Source organism: Nannizzia gypsea, genomic scaffold, assembly GCF_000150975.2.
Source record: "Nannizzia gypsea CBS 118893 supercont1.4 genomic scaffold, whole genome shotgun sequence".
Lineage (NCBI taxonomy): Eukaryota > Fungi > Ascomycota > Eurotiomycetes > Onygenales > Arthrodermataceae > Nannizzia > Nannizzia gypsea.
This window is the reverse complement of record NW_003345198.1, coordinates 2,842,813-2,858,270: the sequence shown is the minus strand read 5'-3', so window position 1 is coordinate 2,858,270 and position 15,458 is coordinate 2,842,813. Positions and strand designations below refer to the sequence as shown.

The 15,458-nt window shown below is 46.7% G+C and overlaps 6 protein-coding genes across 6 annotated transcripts; 4 read left to right on the top strand and 2 right to left on the bottom strand.

Annotated features, from left to right (window-relative positions):
* Window positions 1-3,530: 3,530 nt before the first annotated feature.
* On the top strand, window positions 3,531-5,244 carry MGYG_05786 (5-aminolevulinate synthase; the record flags this gene model as incomplete). The annotated part of the gene is made up of 4 exons (XM_003173150.1): window positions 3,531-3,606; window positions 3,673-3,887; window positions 3,940-4,345; window positions 4,415-5,244. 4 exons carry the CDS (start codon window positions 3,531-3,533, stop codon window positions 5,242-5,244), a joined length of 1,527 nt encoding a protein of 508 aa, XP_003173198.1.
* Window positions 5,245-5,635: 391 nt separating this feature from the next.
* MGYG_05785 (delta-aminolevulinic acid dehydratase) lies at window positions 5,636-6,756 on the bottom strand (the record flags this gene model as incomplete). The annotated part of the gene is made up of 2 exons (XM_003173149.1): window positions 5,636-6,532; window positions 6,604-6,756. The coding sequence occupies 2 exons, from the start codon at window positions 6,754-6,756 to the stop codon at window positions 5,636-5,638; spliced, it is 1,050 nt and encodes a 349-aa protein (XP_003173197.1).
* A 579-nt stretch (window positions 6,757-7,335) lies between these two features.
* Window positions 7,336-8,823, top strand: MGYG_05784 (amine oxidase; the record flags this gene model as incomplete). Its single annotated transcript, XM_003173148.1, has 3 exons — window positions 7,336-7,668; window positions 7,718-8,024; window positions 8,081-8,823. 3 exons carry the CDS (start codon window positions 7,336-7,338, stop codon window positions 8,821-8,823), a joined length of 1,383 nt encoding a protein of 460 aa, XP_003173196.1.
* Window positions 8,824-9,326: 503 nt separating this feature from the next.
* Window positions 9,327-10,423, top strand: MGYG_05783 (porphobilinogen deaminase; the record flags this gene model as incomplete). The annotated part of the gene is made up of 2 exons (XM_003173147.1): window positions 9,327-9,608; window positions 9,677-10,423. The coding sequence occupies 2 exons, from the start codon at window positions 9,327-9,329 to the stop codon at window positions 10,421-10,423; spliced, it is 1,029 nt and encodes a 342-aa protein (XP_003173195.1).
* Window positions 10,424-10,694: 271 nt separating this feature from the next.
* Window positions 10,695-11,423, bottom strand: MGYG_05782 (hypothetical protein; the record flags this gene model as incomplete). The annotated part of the gene is made up of 3 exons (XM_003173146.1): window positions 10,695-11,070; window positions 11,105-11,373; window positions 11,406-11,423. The coding sequence occupies 3 exons, from the start codon at window positions 11,421-11,423 to the stop codon at window positions 10,932-10,934; spliced, it is 426 nt and encodes a 141-aa protein (XP_003173194.1). The 3' UTR covers window positions 10,695-10,931.
* Window positions 11,424-11,980: 557 nt separating this feature from the next.
* MGYG_05781 (hypothetical protein) lies at window positions 11,981-12,944 on the top strand (the record flags this gene model as incomplete). Its single annotated transcript, XM_003173145.1, has 3 exons — window positions 11,981-12,045; window positions 12,105-12,700; window positions 12,769-12,944. The coding sequence occupies 3 exons, from the start codon at window positions 11,981-11,983 to the stop codon at window positions 12,942-12,944; spliced, it is 837 nt and encodes a 278-aa protein (XP_003173193.1).
* Between the last annotated feature and the right edge of the window lie 2,514 nt (window positions 12,945-15,458).

The window sequence follows — 15,458 nt, the reverse complement described above, 5'->3', positions numbered from 1 at the left end:
AATGTCAACATTGCTAGTCGCACCAACCAAAGCCCGCTACAAATGGTATGGTCGAAGTGCAAACAAGGGCCAATTCCATCCTATAGCTAGTGAAAGTGCAATTCCTCCCAGGATAGTTGCAAGGAATGTTAAGATTGCCCCTAACACTGGACCGCTTAGCCCGCTTAGGTCCGTGGGTGCTGATGACAGAAGGGACGTTAGGGCTCCAATTGAGTTCTGCTCTTCAACAAAGAACGCAATGTTCTGGCGGAGGATATGGCGGAAAGTCTGCTGCCGTGCACGATGGGTAAGTTTCTCTGTGGTGTGGGCAAAGATGATGCCGTGGCCCAGCCAAACTGCAAAAATACTCAATCCTAGCACCAAATACATCAACGCCCAAAAGTCCACTCCGTCCCGCAGCGCACGAGCAGAAGTCAAAGACAATGCCTCGATTAATTTGGCAAAGATTATAGATTGGCTATGACATAATAACTATTAGCTTGTCTTTGTATCAACCTTTGAATTAATTAATTGAATAACGTACCCAGGAACACTCAGCCCTGCGAGGATAGCCAGAACTGTTGCAACAAAGATGGGTATAATTTCCGGCCCACTTAGCTTTGCAATAAATTTTAGAGCAATTGACATTTTGCTCCAGGAAAACGAGGACTTCAGTTTTTGAGTGGATTCCAATGAAGCAGTGTTTGACCGACTTTGCGATAAGTTGAAAGAGACACTCTCAATTTTTTCGTCCGGAGGGTGGTCGGAGACGCTGTTCTTCTCCGAAGATACCTCAAGGTCAAACTCTGTGCCACTAATATCAGTGGTAGGTTTGTTTTCAACGGCCTGGTTAGAGTTTTGTTGTTTTCCCACAAGTTCTGCATAGTGACCCTGCTTTGACATCAACTCATTATGGGTTCCTTGCTCGATAATGTGACCATCTGACATCACAACAATATTGTCTGCATCTCGAATAGTGGAGAGTCTATGAGCAATGACCAGAGTAGTCCTGCCCTTTGCGGCTATTAACAAGGCCTTTTGGACTGCTCGTTCTGCTCCCACATCCAGAGCAGATGTGGCTTCGTCAAGGAGTAAAATCTGAGGGTCTCTGATAAGTGCTCGTGCAATGCAAATCCTCTGTTTTTGACCTCCTGATAGCTGAGTTCCCTTTTCGCCAACTTCCGTTTGATAGCCTTCGGGTAGGCTTAAAATGAAGTCATGTGCGTTTGCTTTTCTAGACGCTTCTTCCACCAAAGTTTTGAGCTCCGCGCTCCCTAAAGAGCCACCTTTTTCTCCCAAGCCATAGATGATATTCTCAAATATTGTCGTGTTGAACAGTATTGGCTCTTGCCCGACCAGAGCTATCTGACTGCGCAGCCATTTCAAATTGAGCGTATTTATATTGTGGCTGCCAAACACTTGAAACATATACATTAGCGTATGCTGGTATTTCACTCGCAGAAAGCTCACATACATATCTCTCCTTTTGTTGGTAGGTAGAATCTCTCAATAAGCCCAATTATGCTACTCTTTCCACACCCAGATGACCCGACAATTGCCGTGGTTTTGGATGCCGGAATCACCAGATCGAAGTCTTTTAGAACAGTAACTTCGCGTCGGGATGGGTAGATTAGGGATATGTTCCGGAACGTAATGTCAAGTATGTTTTTTTCGAGGCGTAAGCCTTTTTCAGAGAATGGATCCTGTGGTGACTGTCGTGCGATGAGTTCTAAAATTGCAGCAGCGCTGGCAATACTAGAAACAAAACTCTTTACATTTGGAGCTACTCTTCCAACGGCCCAAGCGCCAATAACAATAGCTAGAGTTGATGTTGTAATGCCTGAAACTGTCATTTCCCCATCAACAAGTAGCCGAGATCCTTCCCAAAATGACAATCCATAGCTAAGATAAGGAACTGCGTTAACTGCTCCAATCATGATTGCAGTAATCATACCGGCCTTGAGAGCTGGCCGCTCCGCAAGTTTGAGATAGGTATCATATCGCTTAACCATACTTTCTTGGATTCCAAATGCTGTGACATGCCTAATAGAGCTTATTGCTTCCTCTGCAACATTTGCACTGCGGCTATAGCATGCGAGTGACTCCTTAGTCCATTTGATAGGCAATGCAACACTCATTGTGCCAATGAGGGTAAGCACCACAATGGTAGAGGTAAGAATGAGCGCAAGTTTCCAATATTCAACAAACGTAATGACAAATGCAGAGATAAAGGTGGCAGCGGCGGTTAAGCTGACAGAAAGATTCCCGGTCAGGCCCTCTTGAATCAGGGAAATATCGGAAGTAATGTGAGTTGTAAGCTCCCCAACACCCAAAGTGTCAAAATAAGCAATGTTTTGTCGCATAATGGATTTAAGGTACGTTTTCCTCAAAGCTCTGGTAATTCGCTCTCCCGTGTAGTAGAATCCGATCGTGGTGATATATGTAGAGGCGAACATCCCAATTGCAAGGTACACGAAGTATAACGTGAAAGTCGAGATATCATATCTGAGTGTCGAAGGAGATATTGTGCCATTTTGAAATGCATTGAAAGAGCCAACAAGCCGTCCATATAAGACCTAGTTCAGTGTTAGAGCGACAGGCAGCGAACTGCAGAATGGGACCCGAAACATACCGTCAAAAGAGGATTGAGGCCCCCAGCAATAATCGCAGCAATACAGCTAATAAATATAGTTGCGAAATCAAGAGGTGTGGCAAAACTAAAGATGCTTGGAGTTTGTTTACCTGTTGGTATACCCGTAAGTTGGTGATCCAGAATTTCGGTTTCCTCACCCGCGTCCTTCATCCTTTCATTTCTCATAGAGTTGGTCATCGTTTTTGGAGTCGGGATGATTTTTGGATGCGTTAACTGGTAGAAAGGCACAGTTGCCGATGACCACTCAGGAACCTAAGGCACTAGAACAAGGAAACGATTGTCAACTGCGCTCTGAGCAATTCCACCAAAGCTTTTTAGCGAGGAAAAATAAGACGTAACCAAAGGAAAAAAAGAGCAAATAAGAGGCTACCCCCTAAGATTCCACTCTCTGTGAATTGACCTTCGGGGCCGCCTCTTAGCTAGGGCCGTTTCCCGTAGTTAGTTACACGGGCCTTGGCATCCTCCGTGTCGGTCTGACAGGGATGACGGAAACTCCGACGGCCCGTCCCGGTAAGAACCTTAACTAGTTAGTTATAGAGTTAATCACTGGGGTAAGAGCGGTATGATGTATCTGACTTCCGAGGCTTAAGCTTGAACGTGACAAGAGCCTCCGTTCGGGCTTAAAGCGAAAGGGGACAACACGCAGAGCCAGGGTCAGCGCTGTCAGTATGCAGTCAAGTCCTTCGGGTCCCGGGTCAACAGAGGATGTATACTGTCACCATCCACATCAACAGGTGATTGCTTGAAGAGCAAGTGGAAATAGAACAGTAGTCACGAATCCAATTTCTCTTTTATTGCAGAGTTTACCCTGGCAAAACGGATCGATAATGTTTCTCGCCTTCAAGCGTCGACTCCATGAGAACGGCACTCGTACTGGTTGAAGTAAAACTTATTGACCATGACCTTACAGGCATTTCACAAACGGTTTGCACGGCGAGCCCAAGCCTTGTCAACGGGGCAACGATGCTGCTACGGTAAGTAGTTATAAAATAAAAGCCGCTTTACACGATATCCAGATATGGTTTCTGACTTCAGGACAGGCGTTGTCGCGCGTGCTATTCTTCCAGATCCAGATCTACCCGCTGAGCCAAGAACATTCGCGTATGAGGACTTTTATCAGTCCATAATAGAGAAAAAGAAGGAGGATAAGTCATACCGCTATTTTCGCAGCATTTCACGTCTGCATAACGAATTTCCCTTTGCACAATGCGCCACAACCGGGAAAAAAGTCAACGTCTGGTGTTCCAATGACTATGTACGTACCATAAAACTGTGTGCCCTAGAGACGAGCCTAACGTTTTACACAGTTGGCAATGGGTAGCAATTCCGCTGTATTAGCAGCTATGCAAAACGCGTTGAACACATATGGGGCGAATGCCGGGGGATCACGAAACATCGCTGGACATAGTCCTCTGATGGAAGCCTTGGAAGCGAGCCTTGCAGAACTGCATAAAAAGCCGGCAGCCCTCTATTTTAGCTCCGGATTTACTGCCAACGAGACAGCGCTCTCGACCTTAGGTTCCCAAATACCTGGCTGTGTCATCTTCTCAGACGAGTTAAATCATGCATCTATGATCGAGGGTATCCGGCATTCCAAGGCCAAGCGTCATATCTGGAAGCATAATAACTTGAGCAGCTTAGAGAGCTTGCTAGCACAGTATCCCAGAGAAGTGCCCAAGATTATCGTGTTTGAATCGGTATATTCCATGTGTGGTGTGTACCCCTACCCTTGACTTTCCACTAGTCAGGTTCCTTGCTGATTTCCTAACTAACTAATGTAAGGCACGATTGCTCCTATTGCTGAGATCTGTGACCTTGCTGAAAGGTACGGGGCAATGACATTTATGGATGAGGCGCATGCGATTGGTCTCTATGGCCCTCGCGGAGCTGGCGTCGGGGAACACTTGGATTTTGTCGCCCACCAGTCCAATCTATGTGACGGGAGAACCACGGTCGACCGCATAAACGTTATCAGTGGAGGTACCAGTAAAGGCCTCGGCACAATGGGCGGTTATATTGCGGGCTCCAAATATCTAATAGATATGGTCCGCTCTGTTTCCAGGGCGTTCATCTTCTCGACGTCTCAGTCGCCGGCCGTCGTAGCAGGCGCGCACGCCGCCATCCAATACCAGCTGCATAACATTGAAGGGAGGATTGCACTGCAGCGAAACGTCGCCGCTGTGAAACAGAAGATGGCGCAGTTTGATCTCCCCGTACTACCGAACCGATCACACCTGGTACCTGTCATGGTTGGCGATGCTGAGCTCACTCGCCGTGTCGCCGATATCTTGTTCGAAGAATATGACATCTACGTTCAGCCCATCAATAGCCCATCGGTTGCGGTTGGGATGGAGCGACTTCGCGTAAATCCCACAGCCAGTCACAGCCCAGCCCAGCAAGATGCTTTTGTCAGGGCGTTGGTAGAAATATGGGAGCGCCTGAACTTGCGCAAAGCATCAGACTGGCAACGAGCAGGCGCGTGGAGAGAGAATGCTTCAGTAGTAAAGCAGCTTTGGACGGACGAGCAGCTTAGCCTGGCCGTCGGGGCCGCTCATAAGCCACACATTCCTCCCCTAGTTTCAGTACAACTTCCGGATACCTTGTTATTCTAGTCTGTGTTTTTTTAAGTACTATTCATTTCTATTGCTATTATTGCTATACTACTCCCTCCTATGGTTATTTATTTGTTATTTGGGTGAAAAGGTGTCTTCTTCCTCCACTATATCTTGCAGAGGCTGTAACTAGTCGCGTAACTCTGCTTGTACCCGGGTAGGTTCCGAACTGGGTGAAAGAAGTTGATTTCGTTACCTACTCTAACTGTTATCGTTACGGCAGTGGCCAGCATTGCATGTTTATTACGTTACATAGCCTCCAGAGACATCACAGCACAAGGTTTGATTTATTTAGTATCCGTAATATATTTAAAAGCTGTTCTATTCTTCTCCTTAATCCCTGAGGTTGTACAAGAAGTCAAGGCCCCCTCCAGACACACTCGGACTCGGGTCAAGATAGCCAGTCGAGGAATTCTGGAGTAAAGTAGCTGACGATAGCATCAGCACCAGCACGCACAATGATTTCTGAAGTTTCAAAAGCCATCTCCTTTAAATCGAAAACCCCTGCTGCAGCCGCAGCATGCACCATAGCAAACTCGCCCGAGACCTGCATGGCAACAACGGGCACCTCAGAAAGTTCTTTGCCATCACTGATAATATCTGGGTACGCAGGTTTCACCATAATCATATCAGCACCTTCTCGCAAATCGCGTGTCATCGCCTTTCGAGCGAGTCCCCGTGCAGGGGGCGGCAATAGATAGCGTTTGCGATCTCCAAAGCGAGGCGTGGATGCCGCGGCCTCACGGAATGGCCCGTAAAGGCAGCTAGCATACTTGGCTGCGTACGACATAACTGCTACTTTGCTTTCGAGACGGGCACTGATAAGCTTTAGTTTGATAGCACGGATGCGGCCGTCGCTCATGTCTGAAGGAGCTACACAGTGCACACCGGCCTGGGCGAAAGAAAGCGCAATATCCGAGATACGGGCAACAGAAGCCTCGTTATCAACCGTGCCGTCCTTAAAGAGCACGGCACAATGGCCGTGATCCGTGTACTCGCAAAGACTAACATCAGCGACGATGTATAGGTCAGGAAACGCCTCGCGAATAAGTGGGATTGCGGGTAAGATAGGGCCTCTAATATCGTCCGCTAGGGAGCCAGAGCCATCTTTCAAATCAGTGCTCGGAGGTGAGCCAAACAGCAGGATTGAATGGAGTCCCTTGGCGACAAGGGTTTCGAGAAATGGGATTAGCTTGTTGATTCCTCTCCTGTGCTGGTTTGGAAGACTGGTGATCGGCTCTTCCATCTCTGGGTCGGCGGACAAGAAAACGGGGTAGATAAACATGGACTGGCAATTGTCAGCATACAATCAGGTTACTCATCGTCTATGTAAACTCAGGTGAGAAGAAAGGCAATCACCTTGTGTAAGAGCTTCTCAGACTGCCACATGGCGGACACTGCATGGTTGTACCCGCTTTTGAGCTGGCTGCCAATACTGGCAGTGCCATCTCGTGGCCACTGAGAGCGGTCAGCAACGCCTGAAGGCACACAATCTGGTACTGATGCCGGCATATTTAGCTAATAGAGAGGCTAGGCAAGTAATTCTCCGCTTGGAGCTCAAGGGGCCAGACCCGGATAGCAGGAGCTTTTTGTACTGTGTCATAGTCAGGGAGCAATCGATGATCTCATTCTCAGCTAGCCGGTATATCGCCGATTCTACAAGGCTCATGCTCCAGAATGAATACCATCCATGCTAACCATCTCACTAGGCACGGATATGAGATATTTTAAGGTATTGACAAGGGTATGGAAAGCACAGTTGGTTACTAGGACAGTCTCAACGGGGGCCAGCTTCGGGGTCTTCAACAAGCCCAAGTAAGGATTTTCCGTTCAGATCTCGGGGCTTAAGGGTATTGCTGTGAATATGTTGCCAGTTCGGAGATTCCGAAGCTAGAAAGTGGGCCAGAACATCCTTTGCATGTCAAAGTCTTGCGTACGTTATTCCACGACATGCGGTGTTTCCGTATGGCACGATGCATTTCCAGATCAAAAAGTAATTAGGTGTTAATAACGGATGCCAGAGAGCTAGCATGTCCTTGAAACCTGTTTTCTGGCTGCGTACAAGGCCTCAGGTCAAATATCTTCTGAACTATGCAACACACAGCTGAGGTCATTATTGTTGGGGCTGGGTTATCTGGCCTGCAAGCCGCACATTCACTCAGGGAGACTGGAATCACGACAGTTGTTCTCGAGGCCCGGTCCCGCGTCGGTGGAAAGACTTGGAGTGTTTCCCATGAACATAGAAACGGTGTCGGAGTTGCAGACTTGGGTGGAGAGTGGCTTAACCAAACGACACAGCCACGAGTGTACCAGCTCGCGGAGAAACTGGGACTTGAGTTTAACGATGTCAATGTACAGGGCGATTCCATCTTGGAAAGCTTCAATCATGAGATGATTAGACATGCTTACGGTGAACAAGCTGTGGTAAGTTGCAAGCCCCCCTGGCAGGAGCCCTGAGCTAATAACACCACAGCTCCCAGATGGCGAAGCGGAAGTGATTAAACGAATGAAGGAAATGTTCGAGGAAGAGTATAGTGCACTAGACCTTGAAAAGCTTGACGGCTGCCCTCATGATGAAGTGACCCTCGAGGAATTTGTTTGCAGTCGTAGTGGCAGCCTCGTCACGCTGGCTAACGTTGCTGTATGGACACGGGTCATGCTAGGCTGCGAGCCTAGCGAGCTAAGTGCAGCATATTTTTTCGTCTACTGCAAGAGTCAGGGTGGACTCATGAAGATGAGGTCGGCCAAAATGCAGGGCAAATACGTTACCATCAAGACAGGTCAATGCATGCTCCATACGATACTCCGTAGATCTTCGCACTAACTGATATTACAGGAACACAATCTATCTCTGAGGGTCTTGCGCAATCGTTGCCAGCTAACAGCGTAAAGCTGAATACTGCTGTAACGTCAATCGCGCAGAACGAGCATGGCGTAGAGGTGTTTAGCGTTGATGGTCGCATATTCCGTGGGCAAAAGGTCATTTTAGCCTTCTCAACTCCGCTTTATCAGAAGTTGACGTTTGTGCCAACGCTGCCTCCTAGAAAGGCGCTCCTTGCTCGTTCAACAAGGCTGGGTTATTATACCAAGGTCCTGGTGACATACAGCCGGCCATGGTGGAGAGAGAACGGCCTCAGCGGAGCATCCCAATCCTTCTGTGGCCCCGCAGCAGCGACGCGAGATACAAGTGAAGACTCCATATCCTTGTTTCGCCTTACCAGCTTCATCGCTGGTGCTCCAGGGGAAGAATGGTCACGACTGAGCGCCCCTGGGAGACAAAGGGCCGCCCTGGTCCAGCTAGCCAAGCTCTTTGGCAGCACCGACGCCCTTCAGCCAGCAGAGTACATCGAACAGCAGTGGTCGTCTGAGGAGTGGAGCCTGGGTTGCCCATGCCCCTACACACCACCAGGGGTACTGGCGAAGGTTGGTAGCTGCCTCACGGAGCCCTTTGGGCACATTCACTTTGCTGGCACCGAGACTGCCATGGAATGGAAGGGATATATGGAGGGTGCATTGGAGTCCGGAAGCAGGGAAGCAGAAGAGGTAACGAAGCAGCTTCGACCAATGTGTAGAATATAACTATAAGTACCGTATGTAGTTAACTAATAGATGTATCTACGGAGTACCCCGCCGAAAGCCCGAAATGACAGATGTGGCCCAGTCCCTTGATGCTACCAGCTTGCGAGAATGGGACCCCCAGATCCCCCTGGTAAAATCTCTGCAGCCACTAACCTGATAGAGCTAACTAGTTATTTAACTAGTTAACCCCGAGTTACTGAACCAGGACATGTAACTTAGTATATTCCAAATAGTCAGCATCAGCCCACGGCAAATCCTAGAGCTCAAGAGACGTCTTTAGAGCCATCATTAACTAACTAGCTAACTAGTTAAGAGTCTAGGAACCCCCGCATTAATCAACTCCTTGAGGCCATCTGGTCTAAACCGTGGCAGAGTTACCTCTTACAGACCCTCCAAAACTGCTCAATAGCCTTGATTGCCCCTCCATCTGTGAGTTAAATAAGGCATTAAGGTCCGGCGAAGGTCAAACACTAACTATTCTCAATAGTACTTCTTCATTAGTTATGGCAGATACCTCCGTTGCTAACATGCCATTGCGAATTGGAACCCGAAGATCCAATCTTGCCATTGTCCAGGCTAAGGGCGTCCAAGATCAGCTGCAGAAGATTGCACCAGACCACACTTTTGAGATTGAAGCACTCCATACCCTTGGAGATAAGGATCAAAATAGTGCTCTCTATAATTTCGGCGCAAAGAATCTATGGACAACAGAGCTAGAGGAATTGCTTACTTCTGGCAAACTAGACGTTATCGTACATTGTCTCAAAGGCGAGTGCTCTAAAAATGTTACCTTCTATTTAAAGCGAAATATAAAGAATATACAGCCATATGAGATTGCCTGTCTAACTTTCAGTCAGATATGCCCACAAACCTCCCGGATAGCTGTGACTTGGCTGCCATCCCTCTCCGTGATGATCCGCGTGATGCTCTAATTGTGAAGGCTGGCCTACCATATACAAGCTTACAAACACTACCTGAAGGTGCTATTATTGGCACCTCTTCAGTACGTCGCTCTGCTCAGCTTCACCGTTTATTCCCTAGTCTACGTTTTACAAATATACGCGGTAACGTTGAAACTCGCTTAGCAAAGCTCGATGATCCTCAGAGCGAGTATACCTGCATAGTAATGTCAGCTTGTGGGCTTGAACGTATTGGGCTTGGTTATCGTATTAGCCAACGGCTAGGCTCTAAGGATGGGGGGATTCTACATGCTATTGGTCAAGGTGCACTCGGCCTCGAGGTCCGGAAGGGTGACACTAAAATCCTACATCTGCTAGATCAGCTAGTAGACCACAAGTCAAGTCTTGCATGTCTTGCCGAGCGTGCTCTAATGCGTACGCTCGAGGGTGGCTGCAGCGTTCCAATTGGTGTTGAAACAGAGTGGCTTGATGAAGGAGAGGCCGCTGATCCGATCCTGGAGATGAGAGCAATAGTTGTTAGCCTTGACGGTTCTCAATGTGTTGAAGACAGTATTAATGCGGCGGTGCATACCAAAGATGAGGCTACTGTCCTGGGACAAGAATTAGCTGCACGAATGTTAAAGGCGGGTGCTGCTACAATTTTGGAAGATATCAATAAGAATCGGCCATCTAAGGACTGAGGATATGTGTATATAGAGCAACATATACTCTGACGAAGATTTAGTTCTGTTTACTACAGAGTTAAAGTTAGGGAATTTCTAGTGTGGTAGTTACCTGATAATAGACTACTCTATACTCCGTAGATTTAATAGTATCATTGCATAATATAAGGCTCTCCTGATTTCAATATAAACTTCGTATGGTGCGAGATGATAGTACCTAACCGTTAGCTAACTAACTAGTTACTTAGTAAAAACATACATGTCACAATAGTTATACGTATTGATATTATGACCACAGTTCCAAATACAACATTTGTAGCCTTGGGAACTCAACATCAAACAGCTCTATCGTACGAACTAACCAGGCACCCAATCATCTTCCCACCGTGTAGCTAATGCTGCCATGAAATACTCCCAGTAGCTTGGGTACCATCTCGATGTCTCCCAGTCGATGAGTGTGACCTCATACGTCTTCTCATCTCCCAGACCGGTGCCATCTTTGCTAAAATAGTTGTACGGACGGCCCCTAATGATCACGTTTTCCGTTGAAAGTTCCAATGTGTGAATTTCGATTCATGGCCCCGAAACACACTTGATAGGGCGCGATGGTAAAACTCTGCCCTGAATGCTGATCGATACTCCGATTCGGCGACGTACTTGAGTGCCTATGCCTCGTTCAGGTCAGCCTCGTTTTCGAACGGCCCGTTTATTTCAGGGGTTGGCTCAGGGGTCCAAATCATTCCACCTGGCATACGGCGTCTACCCAGGGAGCCGAAGTAACCTGGCGAGAGAAGTTTGCGTAGCTCTATGAAATATTGCTTGAGGGTTGAAACAATACCCTCTTTTTCTCGATCTGATAATGATTTCCATTCTGTATCTAGAGTCTTTCCCTCGACGTATTCCATAGTAATATAGTTCATGGAAGTTTTTAGTACGTGGTAAAGGGCGTAGTCTTTTGACAGGCCATTCTAGGACAAAAGTTACTTGTGAGTAAATTTACATGAGGAGTTTCGGTCATTTAGCCGTGCGGAAGCCAAAATTAAGCATATTCCTCATTCCTTAACTAAAACCGACTATATTGATTGAAATCTCCGCCTAAATGGCGAATAATTGAGCAATATTTGCTTAGTGGGCCCATTTTTGATAGCGATCTAAGTTAGTTAGTTCACAGTGGGGACAAGTCTCTTCGAGAGTTTCGCGGTAACTAACTAGTTAAATAGCAACTCAGGAATGACAGGCAAGCTCTCCTGTACATACAAATACACAAAAGACTTTACTTCTTCATGATCATTGCCACACTTTTTGCAGTGATGCCTTATTATAAAAAAAATCAGCTATCGGTTTGCTGCCATGGATAACTCGCCCTACATCTTGGTGCCATCTGATTGGTAGTTAGTTCAACGAGACTCGTTTAGGTATCTGCATTGCTGGATGAACAACTCACTCCTGCATTCCTCTCCGCATCTCCCAAAAGTACAAATAATTACAGATTCCCATCTTCCTTCCATATTCTGGGAGAAAACCCGAGCGATGGCGAAGAAGAAGAAAAAAGCTAGCTCTAACAAAGTCGTCAACATGGCTGAGGAAACAGCAGCCATCGTAGAGCCTCCAATAATCGACTACAACCAGCCACAGTTGTCGTAAGTTGATTACTTAGTTATGGTGTCATTAACGAGTTCAGTACCACTGACTTTTGTAGCCCATATCAAAGTCGGGTAATCTTACTCACAATAGGGTCCAAAGAATATAGTATTCAGGAGGATTTTCTGCGGGTACACGAGCTACTGGATTACCGATCAATTGGCGTGGAATTAACACTACCAGACGTTGAAGAGGATATCGGCCACACTATCATCCATTTCCTGTATACTGGCAAATATGAAACGCTAGGAGCTGAGCCTATGGATGGTTTGAATATAACCAAGGAGATGCAAAGGAGCATTCAAGCATACTGTGCAGCCAAAATATATGGATTGACAGGCCTTGAAACACTTGCCAAAGTAAATATCAAGCAATTTAGTGAGTCTTCGTCTATCTTCGACATACTACACGGGGCAAGAAGCATTTTTTCAAAGCTTCCTAAAGGCGAGGCATGGCTCCCTTGGTATATCAACACAAGACTCTCGATAGAATATGAACGAGATGAGAATGTTTTCAAAAGTGAAGAGTTTTACGATCTTTTTGGGGAGAACAAAGATTTTGACAAGGCTGTCTTTAAGATGGTTGTTGATATATACTCTTCTCGACTATCCTCCCTTCGACCCAACGTTAAGCGGGTAAATGGAACTGGAGCAGGTAACTAAAGCTTTTATAAATACATGCCCGATATATGGAAGCAATACTAATGGCTGTTTTTGCTCTAGAACATGCCGCTGCTGAGGAGTCCCCAACTGCTGAAGAACTGCTTGCTGAGGAACTGCCTGCTGAAGAATTGCTTGCCGAGGAACCGCTTGCTGAGGAACCACTTGCCGAAGATTCACCTGCTGCCAAAGACACTGTGTCCGGCAAGGAATTTGGGTGGTGTTTCTCAACGGATTGATGGTTATTCTCATGCCAGGCATCAAATTGGTTAACTAACTAGTTAGAAGCTTGTAGTTATTGCAAATTGGCAGCCAAGACCCAGATATATAGGGGTATAGTTAGCTGATAACTCATTATTTGTCTACGTTATTGAAAGACTGTCTGGTGTTGCTTACATTACCGCCAATCTGGCCTCTAGATCTCCTCTTAGCAGCGAGTTTTGCTGCGCACTATGCCATGGTGATCTAAATGACATAAACCTCTTAGTAGGCGAAGAGATAGGATATTTAACTAGAGTTATAGGTTAGGTAGAATCCTATTAGATAACTACGGGTTTATGTGGATTGATGGAGTTAAGAGGCCAATCACAGGGCACACTGGTTTGGATAGTTTGCGGTGCTTACAGACATCTTTCTAGAAAGGGTAAACTCCACGGCATGACGCCAGTGAGCTGGAAAGGGTTGGGAAGAGTCAGCAGCCAATGTTGTGGCTGGATTTTCAGGGCGCCTATCTCATCTTTGGGACTTGCATTTTTGCCTGATTAGTTAGCTCTTTTTAACATTAGCCGAGTCACCGCAGCTAACGGGACCTCATCTGTTAACCATCCAACCACCCCCTAGCTTCATCCCAACAATCTTTCAAAGCTCAACTGAGCCATCGCTCCGAACCCAGACCTCTGCCATGCCCCGGATGATGCGGTCGATATTTGTCTCCGCAGCGCTGAGTTCCAAGATACGGGCAATAGCGCAGTGCAGCTCCAGTAGCCTTCCAGAAGGTGGGTCGAGCGTATAGTGGTGAAGTAAGGGAGCAGGGCTCGTGTCACCGGGAGGTTGTAGATCCGGAGAAAAGCATTGGACGAGTTGATTATGTAGATATGGTCAGTGGAAGTTATAAAATCAACGGGTTCGAATTTTGGTTTGCGCATCTAAGCAGACCAGCTGCAAGGCTGATAGTATGTTGGACCACAAGGGACAAAAAGGCCTAATGCCCCAAGTTATCCTTGGGTAATGAGTGCGAGTCGTAGCTAAAGTGGAGTATTCCAACATAGTATCACTTGGGCTATCAATATTTGAACCCTCGATTAGATGGATCACACCAGTGTCGAAGATAGGCAAAAACCTCAACACAGGCCATCTTGTATTCGAAACAACGTGCAAGATAACGTACGCTTGGTGCTATGGAAAACTGTCAAGCACTGTCCTGGTATCTTGGAACGGAAATGTCTGTAGGGATACTTGCGGAGCAGGAGCCAGCGCAGAAGTGTCCACTGGTAAGATCTACCCACAAAAAACATTCGCAGGCTTGATTTAAAGTATTGCTGAGCATCAGACCACCATACGATGGTAGTCTGGGATGGGATGCATAGAAGAGTGGCGCCTGGTCGCACAAATGGCCCTTCCTCCTCCTGAAACCCTCTCTGGGATGCTTTCAGGATCGTGGTTAGGATCTCAATTATCCTCCCAAGACCCATGTCATCAGCCAGGATGGTATGTTGTCTTGTAGGCACACCTCCATGTACTGGGTTGTCAACATTATTAGGGTAGAGCCGCAGGCAGGTTTGGCAAAATTTCCCGTTGTCGAAGGGAGTTTCCGAGTCTCACGAGTTCGAAGGGTTCAAGTCATAGAAGCGAGTGTAATAGAAAGGCGATACGTTGAGTATGTTCAAGAGATGAACGAGAACCCCAGCATAGCCCGGGAAGTATCATGTATGAGTTCGTTAATGTACTCAGCAGATGCCAACAGCACAGTGTTTATATTATCTGCCAGCTCCATAAATACCGCCGCCGCACATGCATAGTGCAGGTTAAAGCCAACGGGACCACGAGTGTAGGTCGTCAGTAGCGTATTGCAGGCCTATGCCTGCGTGTATGAGCCGTAACCTGCTGCCGTTGGGATGAAGGAAAGGCATTTGATGTAAGACTTGTCTGAGCAAAGTAATGCCTAGATGAATGTAACAGTGAGTAGATACCCGTGGTAGTCAAGTCAAAGGAGAAACGTACTGGTATCTACTACTTTGCGTCAACGAGAGAGGTAGAACGTATTGAACTTCTAGACTCCTCTAAGATGCACATCAACAAGTATTATAGCTGTGATGGACACTATATAATCCGTGAAATATTATGTAGCTAAATATTTTGTGAAATAGCACTGCTTCGAGGCTGAAAAGTGCCTCTTGTGAGGAAGCCATATTTCATTTTAATTGAGTGTACTGGAGGGGTCTCGGTCTGCATCTGTCGGCCACGGATAAGGCATGCAGTCGTATGAGGCCGCCGTATATTGAATATTGTCTTGGGTATACTTTTTAAATAACTGTCTGTGATATAGCTGATAAGATCCTCAGGGGGAGGCAGTTAACCTCTTCCTCTAAACAGCTTTTAGTATAGCTTTAGTATAACCTTTAGTACAACTTTGGGTATATAGTATATTTTATAGGGATATGAGGGAATGAAGAGAGAGAAGAGGAAGAGGAAGAAGAGGAAGAGGAAGAAGAGGAAAGAAAGTCAAACCATGTTTAGGTTTTTATACTGTAGCG